This window comes from Scyliorhinus canicula, chromosome 4 (assembly GCF_902713615.1).
Source record: "Scyliorhinus canicula chromosome 4, sScyCan1.1, whole genome shotgun sequence".
Classification (NCBI taxonomy): Eukaryota; Metazoa; Chordata; class Chondrichthyes; order Carcharhiniformes; family Scyliorhinidae; genus Scyliorhinus; species Scyliorhinus canicula.
Window position 1 is genome coordinate 128,028,765 of NC_052149.1, and position 13,009 is coordinate 128,041,773.

Below are 13,009 nucleotides of genomic sequence, written 5' to 3' on the forward strand. Positions count from 1 at the left end.
CCCCTGCCTGGTCCCACGGTAGAGCCTGAAGTACTCTGATCTCCTTCCATTGGTAACTACACTCGCCATCGGGGCCTCATAGAGCAACCTCATCCATTTGATGAACCCCCTCCCCGAATCCGAACCGCTCCAGCACCTCCCACAGGTACCCCCACTCAACTCTATCAAACGCCTTCTCTGCATCCAGCGCCACCACTATCACCGCCTCCCCCTCCACCGCCGGCATCATAATAACATTTAACAATCTCCGCACATTCTTGTTGAGCTGTCTTCTCTTGAAAAACCCTGTCTGATCCTCGTGTATCACCCCTGGCACACAGTCCTCTATCCTGGTGGCCAGGATCTTCGCCAGCAACTTAGCATCCACATTGAGGAGCGAGATTGGCCTGTATGATCCACACTGCAGGGGGTCCTTATCCCACTTCAGGATCAAAGAAATCAGCGCCCGTGACATCGGCGGGGGCAAAGGCCCCCCCCCCCCCCCCCCCCTCTCATGCCTCATTGAAGGCTCGCACCAACAGGGGGCCCACCAGAACCGCATACTTTTTATAAAATTCCACCTGGAACCCATCCGGCCCGGCGCCTTACCTGACTGCATTTGACCAGTCCCCCTGACTAGCTCCTCCAACTCTATCGGCGCCCCCAGCCCCTCCACCAGCTCCTCTTGCACCTTTGAGAAACGTAGCCTGTTCATGAAGCTCTCCAACCAACCCCCCCCCCCCCGCCATTGGTGGCTCCGACCGATACAGTTCCTCGGAGAAGTCCCTAAAGACCCCGTTCACCGCTGCCCCCATTCTGCACCACATTTCCACCCTTATCCATCACTTCACCAATTTCCCTAGCCGCATCTCGCCTACGGAGCTGATGCGCCAACATCCTGCTCGCCTTCTCCCCATACTCATATACCGCGCCTTGCGCCCTCCTCCACTGTGTCTCCGCCTTTCTGGTGGTCAACAAGTCGAACTCGGCCTGCAAACTACGCCATTCCCCCAGCAACCCCTCCTCCGGGGCCTCCGCGTACCTCCTATCCACGTCCAGGAGCTCCCCCACCAGTCTCTCCCTCTCCCTCCTCTCCCTCCCTTCCCTATGGGCCCGGATGGAAATCAGCTCCCCCCGGATCACTGCTTTCAGAGCCTCCCAGACCATCGCCACCCGGACCTCCCCCGTGTCGTTGGTCTCAAGATACCCCTCAATACTTCCCTGGGCCCTCCTACACACCTCCTCATCAGCCAGCATCCCCACATCCAGGCACAACAGCGGGCGCTGGTCCCGCGCCTCCCCCATCTCCAGATCGACCCAGTGCGGAGCATGGTCTGAAATTGCTATGGCCGAATACTCGGCATTCAGCACCTTCGGGATCAATCCCCTGCTCAGGACGAAAAAATCTATTCGGGAGTAAACCCGTGGGCAGCACGGTAGCATGGTGGTTAGCATAAATGCTTCACAGCTCCAGGGTCCCAGGTTCGATTCCCGGCTGGGTCACTGTCTGTGCGGAGTCTGCACGTCCTCCCCGTGTGTGCGTGGGTTTCCTCCGGGTGCTCTGGTTTCCTCCCACAGTCTAAAGATGTGCGGGTTAGGTAGATTGGCCATGCTAATTTGCCCGTAGTGTCCTAAAAAGTAAGGTTAAGGGGGGGGTTGTTGGGTTACGGGTATAGGGTGGATACGTGGGTTTGAGTAGGGTGATCATTGCTCGGCACAACATCGAGGGCCGAAGGGCCTGTTCTGTGCTGTACTGTTCTATGTTCTATGTTCTATGTACATGGGAGAAAAAGGAATACTCCCGCGCCCTCGGCCTCCCAAACCTCCAGGGATCCACCCCTCCCATCTGGTCCATAAACCCCCTCAGCACCTTGGCCGCCGCTGGCCTCCTACCCGTCCTTGAACTGGACCGGTCCAGTGGGGGATCTAGCACTGTGTTAAAGTCTCCCCCCATGATCAGGCCCCCTGCCTCCAGGTCCGGAATGCGGCCCAACATGCGCCTCATAAAGCCAGCATCATCCCAATTTGGGGCATACACATTAACCAGCACCACCTTCTCTCCCTGCAGGCTACCCTTCACCATAATATATCTGCCCTCCTTGTCCGACACCACCTCAGACGCCTCGAACGCCACCCTCTTCCCCACCAGAATCGCCACCTCCCGGTTCTTCACGTCTAATCCTGAATGGAAAACCTGCCCCACCCACCCCTTCCTCAGACGAACCTGGTCCACCACCTTCAAGTGGGTCTCCTGGAGCATAGCCACGTCCGCCTTCAGCCCCTTCAAATGAGAAAATACCCTAGCTCTCTTAACCGGCCCATTCAGCCCCCTCACGTTCCAGATGATCAGCCGGATCAGAGGGCACCCCGCCCCCCTCCCCCGCCGACTAGCCATAGCTCATCGACTGCTCGCCCCAGGCCAGCACACCCTGCCCGACCCGTTCCCCCATGACGATACCGCCTCCCCTCTACCCCCCCCCCCCCCAGGCTAGGACCCCTCCTAGCCGCGACGCACCCTCCATGGTACTTCCGTGAGTCAGCTGACTTCTGCTGACCCCGGCAACTCCCGCCAAAACCCGGCCCCTCCCGACATGGGGTCATCCCCCCTCCTGCCACACCTCCTTGGCACCACTTCAGCGCGGGAAAAAACTAGTAGAGACCACGCCCCCACCGCCAGCTCCACCCCCCCTGCCCCGCAGCGTGAGAAACCAGAGGAAAGCCCGCGCTTTCACACTGCTCCACCCCACCCTTCTGACGCAGCTCTCCAAATTCCAGCTCCACCCCATCCCCCAGCCCCGTACAGAAGAGAAAATAAAAAACAAACCCCCAGCATTCCCCACATAACCCAAAACCATACCCAACAGACCCACCCGGAAACAGAGCAAAAAACCAGCATAGAAAACACATGTCAAAATTACAAAAACAGCAACAGCAAAAACAGCAACGACCATAGTGCACCGGACCCCGCAGCCCCCAGACCCTAGTTCGAGTCCAGCTTCTCCGCCTGTACAAAGGCCCACGCTTCCTCCGGGGACTCGAAGTAGTGATGCCGGTCCTTATATGTCACCCACAGACGCGCAGGCTGCAGCATTCCAAATTTGACCTGCTTGGCATGCAGCACCGCCTTCGTCCGGTTAAACCCGGGCCGCCGCTTAGCCACCTCCGCACTCCAGTCCTGGTAGATTCACACTACCGAATTCTCCCACTTGCTGCTCCTCTCTTTCTTGGCCCAGCGCAGCACACACTCCCGGTCGCTGAATTGATGGAACCGCACCAGCACCGCCCGCGGGGGTTCATTTGTCTTGGGCCTCCTAGCCAGCACTCTGTGGGCTCCCTCAAGCTCCAGGGGCAAATGGAAGGACCCCGCTCCCATCAACGAGCTCAGCATCGTGGTCACATAAGACGGACGATCCGACCCCTCCAGCCCCTCCGCCAGGCCTAGGATCCTCAAATTCTTTCGCCTCGTGCGAACGTCCAGCTCCTCCAAGCGGTCTTGCCACTTTTTGTGAAGTGCCTCGTGCAACTCCACCTTCCCCACGAGGACCACGCCCTCCTCCTCCCGCTCAGCGGCCTGCCGCTTCAACTCCTGAATGGCCACCCCCTGGGCCGTCTGGGTCTCAAGCAGCTTGTTGGTAGTCGCATTCAGGGAGTCCAGCAACTCAGCCTTCAGCTCCGCAAAACAGCGCAGGAGAGCAGCTTGCTGCTCCTGCGCCCACTTCCACCAGTCCTCGGGTGCTCCGCCGGCCGCCATTTTGTCCTCCTTCCCCCGCTTTTCCTGGGGAGCTGCTGCAGCCTTTTCCTTTGCCCCACTCCGGGTAAGTACCATAAATTTCGGGGAATGTTCCTCCAAACACCTTCCCCCACTGGGAATCGTCGAAACAGCGCCGTTTGGGGCCCTAAAATAGGCCTGAAAGTCCTTTAATAGCGGGAGCTGCCGAACGTGCGGCTCAGCTCCGCATCACCGCAACCGGAAGTCCCAGAGGGAGGTGTGTTAAGTGTATATCGATCAACGGCAAACATTAGAAAATCGCTTGAGCACCTGGAAAGATACAGATAGCCACTTTTCAGAGGGTGTAAATGAGTTAATTTGATTCGTTGATTTGTTTATTTTACTGGAATACTTAGCAGAGTGCAAAGAGACAGATATTGACACTGTAGCGTTAGAACATATGTATTTAAAATGTTTTACTTTGTGAATAAATCGAAAACCGAGTAAAGATTGACTTCTAGTCTCCTCCTTGAATGGCTGGCTTAATGAGGTGATTGGGCATTTTCTGCTCGAGATGGCGAAGTGGTAGGAATGATACCCATCCATTTTCAGTCCAAGGCTGGATGTTATCCTGATTTTCCTGTTGGCTAGCATGCGTTTCTTCAATATCAAAGGAGATTTACAATGGAAGTGAACACAGGAACCATAAGTAAAGTGTTCAACACTCCTTGAGATGCAGCTAAACGAGTAAAATTCACTTCAGTGACCCCCCCACCCCCACCCCCCCTACACTCCAGACAGCTATCGATTGATCCCTGCAGAAAACTGCGCATGTGTGGACATTAGGGAGGATGGGATTAGGCTTAGCTGGGGATTTTACAGTGCTCCAAACCCTCCCCCCATTAATAAGAGTCAGCCAACACCCACATGGGTGATGTACAGTAGATGGAACTGTACTCCATCGAGGACAGTCCTGTACGGGGAGACAACCGATTGAAAAGTAACTTTAAAAAAAATATTGCAACACAAAGAGAGTTGATACAGGAAATCTCCGATGACTTAATGGTGGAACAACAGTCCAAAAGCGTCCAGTAACATATACAGTGCTGTATTTCACCTCGCAGAAAAATTCCCTGTCTACAGAGCATGGTATGTTATGGTTTACCAGTAGTTATGGTTTGCTCTTTGTTCCTTGTCCACATTGCCTGGGTCAGAACACGCACAACAATCAAAATACTGCCACAGAACTAATTTAACCACAAATGCAACACAGCCTATATTCATGCCTAAACTATTCAACTCCCTCCCTCAGGACTAAATGGTGAATCTTCAAGAGCCTTGCATCTAATCTAATGAATCAGACAAGTGAGGGGGTAGCAGGAGTAAGGAAGTAACAAAACACTTAATAATAATCGCTTATTGTCACAAGTAGGCTTCAGTGCAGTTACTGTGAAAAGCCCCTTGTCGCCATATTCCGCCGCATGTTCAGGGAGGCCGCTACGGGAATTGAACCCGCGCTGCTGGCATTGTTCTGCATTAAATGCCAGCTGTTTAGTCCACTGTGCTAAACCAGCCCCTAGTTTGGGATGCAACCGATAATTATTGATAGCAATTCTGATAATAGCAAGCATTGATATCTTCATTTCATTCCTGAATTGCCATTACGAAAATCAAGACAAGATAATTACATCAGAACCAATTGGCAAATATTAACCTTCAAGCGGGCTAATTTCTCAGTCGCACTCTGCCTCCCCGATCAGCCTTACTTTCTACGATTCCTGGGTCCCACAACCATCCCTATTACCTGGATCTTTTTATGGAAGCATTCAACATCTTTTCAAGTGAATTGGACTGATTATGCAATGGCAGGGTTGGGGAATATATAGTGCAACAACAGGGTTAGGGGACATATAGCACAATGCAGGGGCGTCCGGGAGTGGGGGGGCACACTATAATGTGTCAGGATAAATAATTTACAGCTCAGAAATCCCTACCATCACAGACATTTTGTACAAAATTACAATCTGAAATCACACTAAAGGTGGTTATGTGTCAATGGACTTGCTTTCAGGAAATCCCCCCCCCACCCCCATCCCACCCCACCACTTCTAACAGCTCAATGTCCAGTGCCTTTTATTTACTTCTCAAAACCCGTACCTGTTTCAGCTTCATGTAGAATGCTTCCAAGAAGGTTTTTCTGCTGAAGTACCAGAACCGCTCATTGGTCGGATACACACGGACCACAGTTTCCAACTGAAACCGGACTGGTTCTACCACCTCAGTAATTACCAAGTCCACTGCCACAGTCATGTAGACTCTCTTATCTGTGAGAAAAAAAATCAAATTGTAGTTGGTGCTATCTTTGCATAAAATACAACAGGCTGTCATCACAGCTTCCAGCTTTACCGAATACCTTTTCAGTCAAGACGGACACGTCACCTGGAGCTCAAATGGATCATTGCTGATCCGTAGCTCAACTCCATCCACTTATCACAGTCCCATAAATATTCACACCTCCTTGCTAACACAAATCTACCATGGAAAGAGAAACAAGGTATGGTAGTCTGTATTAGGAGTATTACGCTACCTAGGTTGGAGGTACCCGATGCTGTAAGACTATTGGTGTTGGAGGTACCTGATACTGTAAGACCATTGGTGAAGCCTGCCTGGTGGTTCCGCCCAGCAAGGTGGAGTATAAGAGTCTGTGTCTCCTTAGGGGCCTCACGGTAGCATGGTGGTTAGCATCAATGCTTCACAGCTCCAGGGTCCCAGGTTCGATTCCCGGCTGGGTCACTGTCTGTGTGGAGTCTGCACGTCCTCCCCGTGTGTGCGTGGGTTTCCTCCGGGTGCTCCGGTTTCCTCCCACAGTCCAAAGATGTGCGGGTTAGGTGAATTGGCCATGATAAATTGCCCGTAGTGTAAGGTTAATGGGGGGATTGTTGGCTTACGGGTATACGGGTTACGTGGGTTTAAGTAGGGTGATCATTGCTCGGCACAACATCGAGGGCCGAAGGGCCTGTTCTGTGCTGTACTGTTCTATAACTTCTAGCTGCTACATTCTGTACCTGCGCTGCTGGGGGAAACATCTAGTCCAATAAAGCCTTCAATTGTACTCCAATCTCACTTCGAGAGTTATTGATCGTACATCACAAGGGTTAACATTTCAGGTCAATCTTTCATCGAGAGTTCAAGGCAGCCTTGAGGAGGAGTTTATAGAATGTATCCGCGATAGTTTCCTAGAACAGAATGAAAAGGAACCTACGAGGGAACAAGCGGTCCTAGATCTGGTCCTGTGTAATGAGACAGGATTGATTCATGATCTCATAGTTAGGGATCCTCTCGGAAGGAGCGATCACAATATGGTGGAATTTAAAATACAGATGGAGAGTGAGAAGTTAAAATCAAAGACTAGTGTTTTGTGCTTAAATAAAGGAGATTACAATGGGATGAGAGAAGAGCTAGCTACGGTAGACTGGGAGCAAAGACTTTATGGTGAAACAGTTGAGGAACAGTGGAGAACCTTCCAAGCGATTTTTCACAGTGCTCAGCAAAGTTTTATACCAACAAAAAGGAAGGGCGGTAGAAAGAGGAAAAATCGACCGTGGATATCTAAGGAAATAAAGGAGAGTATCAAATTGAAGGAAAAAGCATACAAAGTGGCAAAGGTTAGTGGGAGACTAGAGGACTGGGAAAATCTTTAGGGGGCAACAGAAAGCTACTAAAAAAGCTATAAAGAAGAGCAAGCTACATGAGAGTAAACTTGCTCAGAATATAAAACAGATAGTAAAAGTTTCTACAAATATATAAAACAAAAAAGAGTGGTTAAGGTAAATATTGGTCCTTTAGAGGATGAGAAGGGAGATTTAATAATGGGAGATGAGGAAATGGCTGAGGAACTGAACAGGTTTTTGGGTCGGTCTTCACAGTGGAAGACACAAATAACATGCCAGTGACGATAGAAATTAGGCTATGACAGGTGAGGACCTTGAGATGATTGTTATCACTAAGGTGGTAGTGATGGGCAAGCTAATGGGGCTAAAGGTAGACAAGTCTCCTGGCCCTGATGGAATGCATCCCAGAGTGCTAAAAGAAATGGCGAGGGAAATTGCAAATGCACTAGTGATAATTTCCCAAAATTCACTAGACTCTGGGATGGTCCCAGCTGATTGGAAATTAGCAGACGTGACACCACTGTTTAAAAAAGGAGGTAGGCAGAAAGCGGGTAATTATAGGCCAGTTAGCTTAACTTCGGTAGTAGGGAAGATGCTGATATCTATCATCAAGGAAGAAATAGGAGGCATCTGGATGGAAATTGTCCCATTGGGCAGATGCAGCATGGGTTCATAAAGGGCACATCGTGCCTAACTAATTTAGTGGAATTTTTTGAGGACATTACCAGAGCGGTAGATAACAGGGAGCCAATGGATGTGGTATATCTGGATTTCCAGAAAGCCTTTGACAAGGTGCCACACAAAAGGTTGCTGCATAAGATCAAAATGAATGGCATAAGGGTAAAGTAGTAGCATGGAGCGAGGATTGGTTAATTAATAGAAAGCAAAGTGTGGGGATTAATGGGTGTTTCTCTGGTTGGCAATCAGTAGCTAGTGGTGTCCCTCAGGGATCAGTGTTGGGCCCGCAATTGTTCACAATTTACATAGATGATTTGGAGTTGGGGACAAAGGGCAATGTGTCCAAGTTTGCAGACGACACTAAGATGAGTGGTAAAGCAAAAAGTGCAGAGGATACCCGAAGTCTGCAGAGGGATTTGGATAGGTTAAGTGAATGGGCTAGGATCTGGCAGATGGAATACAATGTTGACAAATGTGAGGTTATCCATTTTGTAGGAATAACAGCAAAAGGGATTATTATTTAAATGATAAAATAGTAAAACATGCTGCTGTGCAGAGAGACCTGGGTGTGCTTGTACATGAGTTACAAAAAGTTGGTTTACAGGTGCAACAGGTGATTAAGAAGGCGAATGGAATTTTGTTCTTCATTGCTAGAGGGATGGAGTTTAAGACTAGGGAGGTTATGCTGCAATTGTATAAGGTGTTAGTGAGGCCACACCTGGAGTATAGTGTTCAGTTTTGGTCTCCTTACTGGAGAAAGGACGTACCGGCACTAGAGGGTGTGCAGAGGAGATTCACTAGGTTAATTCCAGAAGTGAAGGGGTTGGATTACGAGGAGAGGTTGAGTAGACTGGGACTGTACTCACTGGAATTTAGAAGGATGAGGGGGGATCTTATAGAAACATATAAAATTATGAAGGGAATAGATAGGATAGATGCGGGTGAAAGCAGAACTAGGGGGCATAGCCTCAAAATAAGGGGAAGTAGATTAGGACTGAGTTTAGGAGGAACTTCTTCACCCAAAGGGTTGTGAATCTATGGAATTCCTTGCCCAGTGAAGCAGTTGAGGCTCCTTCATTAAATGTTTTTAAGATAAACATTGTTAGTTTTTTGAAGAATTAAGGGATTAAGGGTTATGGTGTTCGGGCCGGAAAGTGGAGCTGAGTCCACAAAAGATCAGCCATGATCTCATTGAATGGCGGAGCAGGCTCGAGGGGCCAGATGGCCTACCCCTGCTCCTAGTTATTATGTTCTTAAAATGCCATCGGCCTGTGACATTAACTCTGTTTCCCAGTCCACAGATACTGCCAGACCTGATGAGTATTTCCAACTGTCACACCCAATAGGGGGATCCGCGGATGGATGAAAAAAAAGAACACTTTTTCTTGAAACCACAGGGAGAATGGACAATCCGTGTCGCGATGAGATGGAGTCAAAGGGGTGAAATTACCTTCCTTCTTGTCTGTCAATGAACATGAAATGTCCAAGGTTCAAAGTTAGCTTGCTTGTCTGGTCAGGATATTAAACTATTATCAACATTTTGGGACGTTCCGAGGACTTCCGGTGGCGGCCATGGAGGAGTAGGTCGCACATTTGATAGCTCCCGCCTGTGACGGACTATTGGACCTTTTTCCCCCGGTTTTTCCGGATTTTAGGGGATAAATCGGTGAAGAGTGAGACAGAAAGGAGAAATCCCCCTCCGGTGTATGGAGAGTTGGATCATAAGTGGCCATGTGAGAAGACAAAGTCCTATAAGGAAGACGCGAGCAGAGCTGGCAACGCGGTAAAGCATGGCAGGGCCGCGGAGAGATGGTACAGTGGTTGACGGTGAAGTTTTTCGAAGATTGCTTCGTCAAGCTGAAGGAGGACACGCTGGACCCGATTAAGGCATTGATTGATCAAATTGTGCAGAATCAAGAGACCCACGGGAGAGCGATCCAAGAGGTGGAGAAAAAGGTGTCTGAGCACGAGGAGTACATAACTGTGCTGGAGACCAAGGTGGAGATGATGAACGACCGCCAGAAAAGAATGCAGGAGAAGCTGGAAGACCTGGAGAACAGGTCCAGAAGGCAGAATCTTAGAATTGTCAATCTCCCTGAAGGCAGTGAGAGATCGGATGCGAGGACTTATGTGACTGACATGCTGGGAAGTTGATGGGGGGCTGAGGGTTTTGGCAGGGTTTTGCTAAGGCAATGTCCACGGTGCTAAAAACACGGGTGGTGCCGAGTCCAGAGGTACCGATCTTTGGAGTGTCGGAAGAGCCGGGAGTTCAGGGGGCGAAAGAGGCTGACGTCTTGGCCTTTGCCTCCCTAGTAGCCGGGAGACAGATCTTGTTAATGTGGAGGGACTCAAAGCCCCCGAGTGTAGAGACCTGGTTAGTGACATGGCTGGGTTTCTCAGTCTCGAGAAAATAAAGTTCGTCTTAAGAGGGTCAATGGTTGGGTTCACCTGGAGGTGGCAGCCGTTCGTCGTCTTTCTCGGGGAAAATTAAAATGTCAGCAGGTGCAGTATTCCAAAGGGGGGGTGCGGATTGTTGTTGTTGCATGCTTGGGGTGTGTGAATATTGAGATGGGGAGGGAAATGTTTATTATACTATGTTGATGTCATTGTCTAGGTTATTTTTTATAAAAATTTTCAAATGCCTTCATAAAACTATTTAAAAAAGAACATTTTGGGACATTCCATTGAGAAAACATAAAAAATGCAATAGGCCTCGCATGTGGATTTAAACAGCTGCTACTGTCCAACTACCTACAGAAACTGATGCACAATGATTCCCACTCTCAGTCACCAGAGAATGAAATTCCACGGAACAGATGTGAGGAAAAGGCTTTGTATCAGCAAATGGCCGAATTCAAACCCCATTCTTAATCAATGCTCACCTCATCAGGAACTGTGTGTGGGGACCATGAGAAACACTGATACTATGGTCATCTGACAGAAACCAGCTTATCAAAGCATTTTAAAAAAAATTTAGAATGCACAATTCTTTTGATTCCAATTAATGGGCAATTCAGCGTGGCCAATTCACCTACCCAACACATCTTTTGGGTTGTGGGGGGTGAGACCCATGCTGACACGGGGAGAATGTACAAACTTGTCTCGGACAGTGACCCGGGGCCAGGATCGAACCCGGGTCATCAGCGCCATAGGCAGCCACTGCGCCACCATGCCGCATCAGCCAGCTTTTAATTTTAAAGTTATGCCCTACTGTTCTGGAGTCCAGCACATAATGAAAATAGTATTTTGATATCAGATTTGTGAAATACATTAATTAGGTAAATAAAAAGTAATACTGTACAAGCCAAAAGTAATACAATGTGCCTATTGGTGCATTGGGCAGGGTTCTTCCATTGTTGGGCGAGATTTTTCAGCTCCCAGACTGACGGATGAGAGGCTGCTCTCAAAAATGCCTTGATAAGCGGCGGCACGATGGCGCAGTGGTTAGCACTGCAGCCTCACAGCGCTGCTGACCCGGGTTCGATCCTGGCCCCGGGTCACTGTCCGAGACGAGTTTGTACATTCTCTTCTGTTCATTGAAGTAACTAGAGGTTGTACATTTCGGACAATGAATTAAAAACTTCAAAAATTTTGGACACTAAATTGTGCCTGAATTGGAAAAAATATTTGGGTACTCTGAATGCAGCCTGTCCTCATAATGTAACCCTTTTAATCCCAGTATTTGTCCTGTGAATCTGAACTGCAACTGAACAGGTCAATGTAACCTTCCTGAGGTTGTGTGCCCAGAACTCGACGCAATATTCCAAATTGAATTCAACCAGAGCTTTATATAACTGTAGCATCACTTTCTTGTTTTTGCATTTCAACCTCATCAAGATAATATCAACATTCCAGTAGTCCCTGTATTTAACCATTGTATTTGTCCCTGATAGAATCTACCTTTTTTAAAAGTTCTGTAACTAAAAGTCTCAGTCTTAGTTCCCAAGGCTTTTCTATGAGTTCCAACTCTCTCTGCTCCTCCACAAGCTATATTGTCAGATTGTCATTACACCTTACTTTTACGTTTGCACCTCCCAGCTTTACTAATCTGCAGGTTATGCATGTATCAGCCTTGAATTGATTCTGCCACCCATCCATTCAACTGTTACCCAGGGCCAACGGAAGCTCACACTCTTGTCACAAATCACTGAAAATGTCAGTGTGGAAATGGTTCAATTTACACTGTTTATCCATCAGGCATTCTTCATCACTGCTATCCATCAGCTTCTAAATTTCCCAAAACTTGGTTTGCCTCCTTCCTTCAGTCCATGTCCACTTGACCTCTTGCTCCATCACCAATATCCACCTCACTCCCCTCTTCTGCCACCAACATCCACCTCACTCCACCCTTCCTGCACCAATATCCACCTCACTCCGCCCTTCCTGCACCATTCACCTCACTCCGCCCTTCCTGCACCAATATCCACCTCACTCCGCCCTTCCTGCACCAATATCCACCTCACTCCGCCCTTCCTGCACCAATATCCACCTCACTCCGCCCTTCCTGCACCAATACCCACCTCACTCCACCCTTCCTGCACCAATATCCACCTCACTCCATCCTTCCTGCACCATTCACCTCACTCCGCCCTTCCTGCACCAATACCCACCTCACTCCATCCTTCCTGCACCATTCACCTCACTCCGCCCTTCCTGCACCAATATCCACCTCACTCCATCCTTCCTGCACCATTCACCTCACTCCGCCCTTCCTGCACCAATACCCACCTCACTCCATCCTTCCTGCACCAATATCCACCTCACTCCGCCCTTCCTGCACCAATATCCACCTCACTCCGCCCTTCCTGCACCAATATCCACCTCACTCCGCCCTTCCTGCACCAATATCCACCTCACTCCGCCCTTCCTGCACCATTCACCTCACTCCGCCCTTCCGCCGCCAATATCCACCTCACCCTTCCTGCACCAATATCCACCTCACTCCGCCCTTCCTGCACCAATATCCACCTCA

At 49.3% G+C, this 13,009-nt stretch overlaps 1 protein-coding gene across 3 annotated transcripts in view; it reads right to left on the reverse strand.

Moving 5' to 3' along the window:
• The window catches only part of rabgap1l (RAB GTPase activating protein 1-like), a 698,291-nt gene that overhangs the window by 528,986 nt on the left and 156,296 nt on the right, over positions 1 to 13,009 (reverse strand). For all 3 annotated transcript variants that reach the window (XM_038795179.1, XM_038795177.1, XM_038795178.1), the window contains one exon: positions 5,846 to 6,012. In XM_038795179.1, the coding sequence (XP_038651107.1) occupies positions 5,846 to 6,012 (167 nt within the window). The remainder of the gene's footprint in view (positions 1 to 5,845; positions 6,013 to 13,009) is intronic.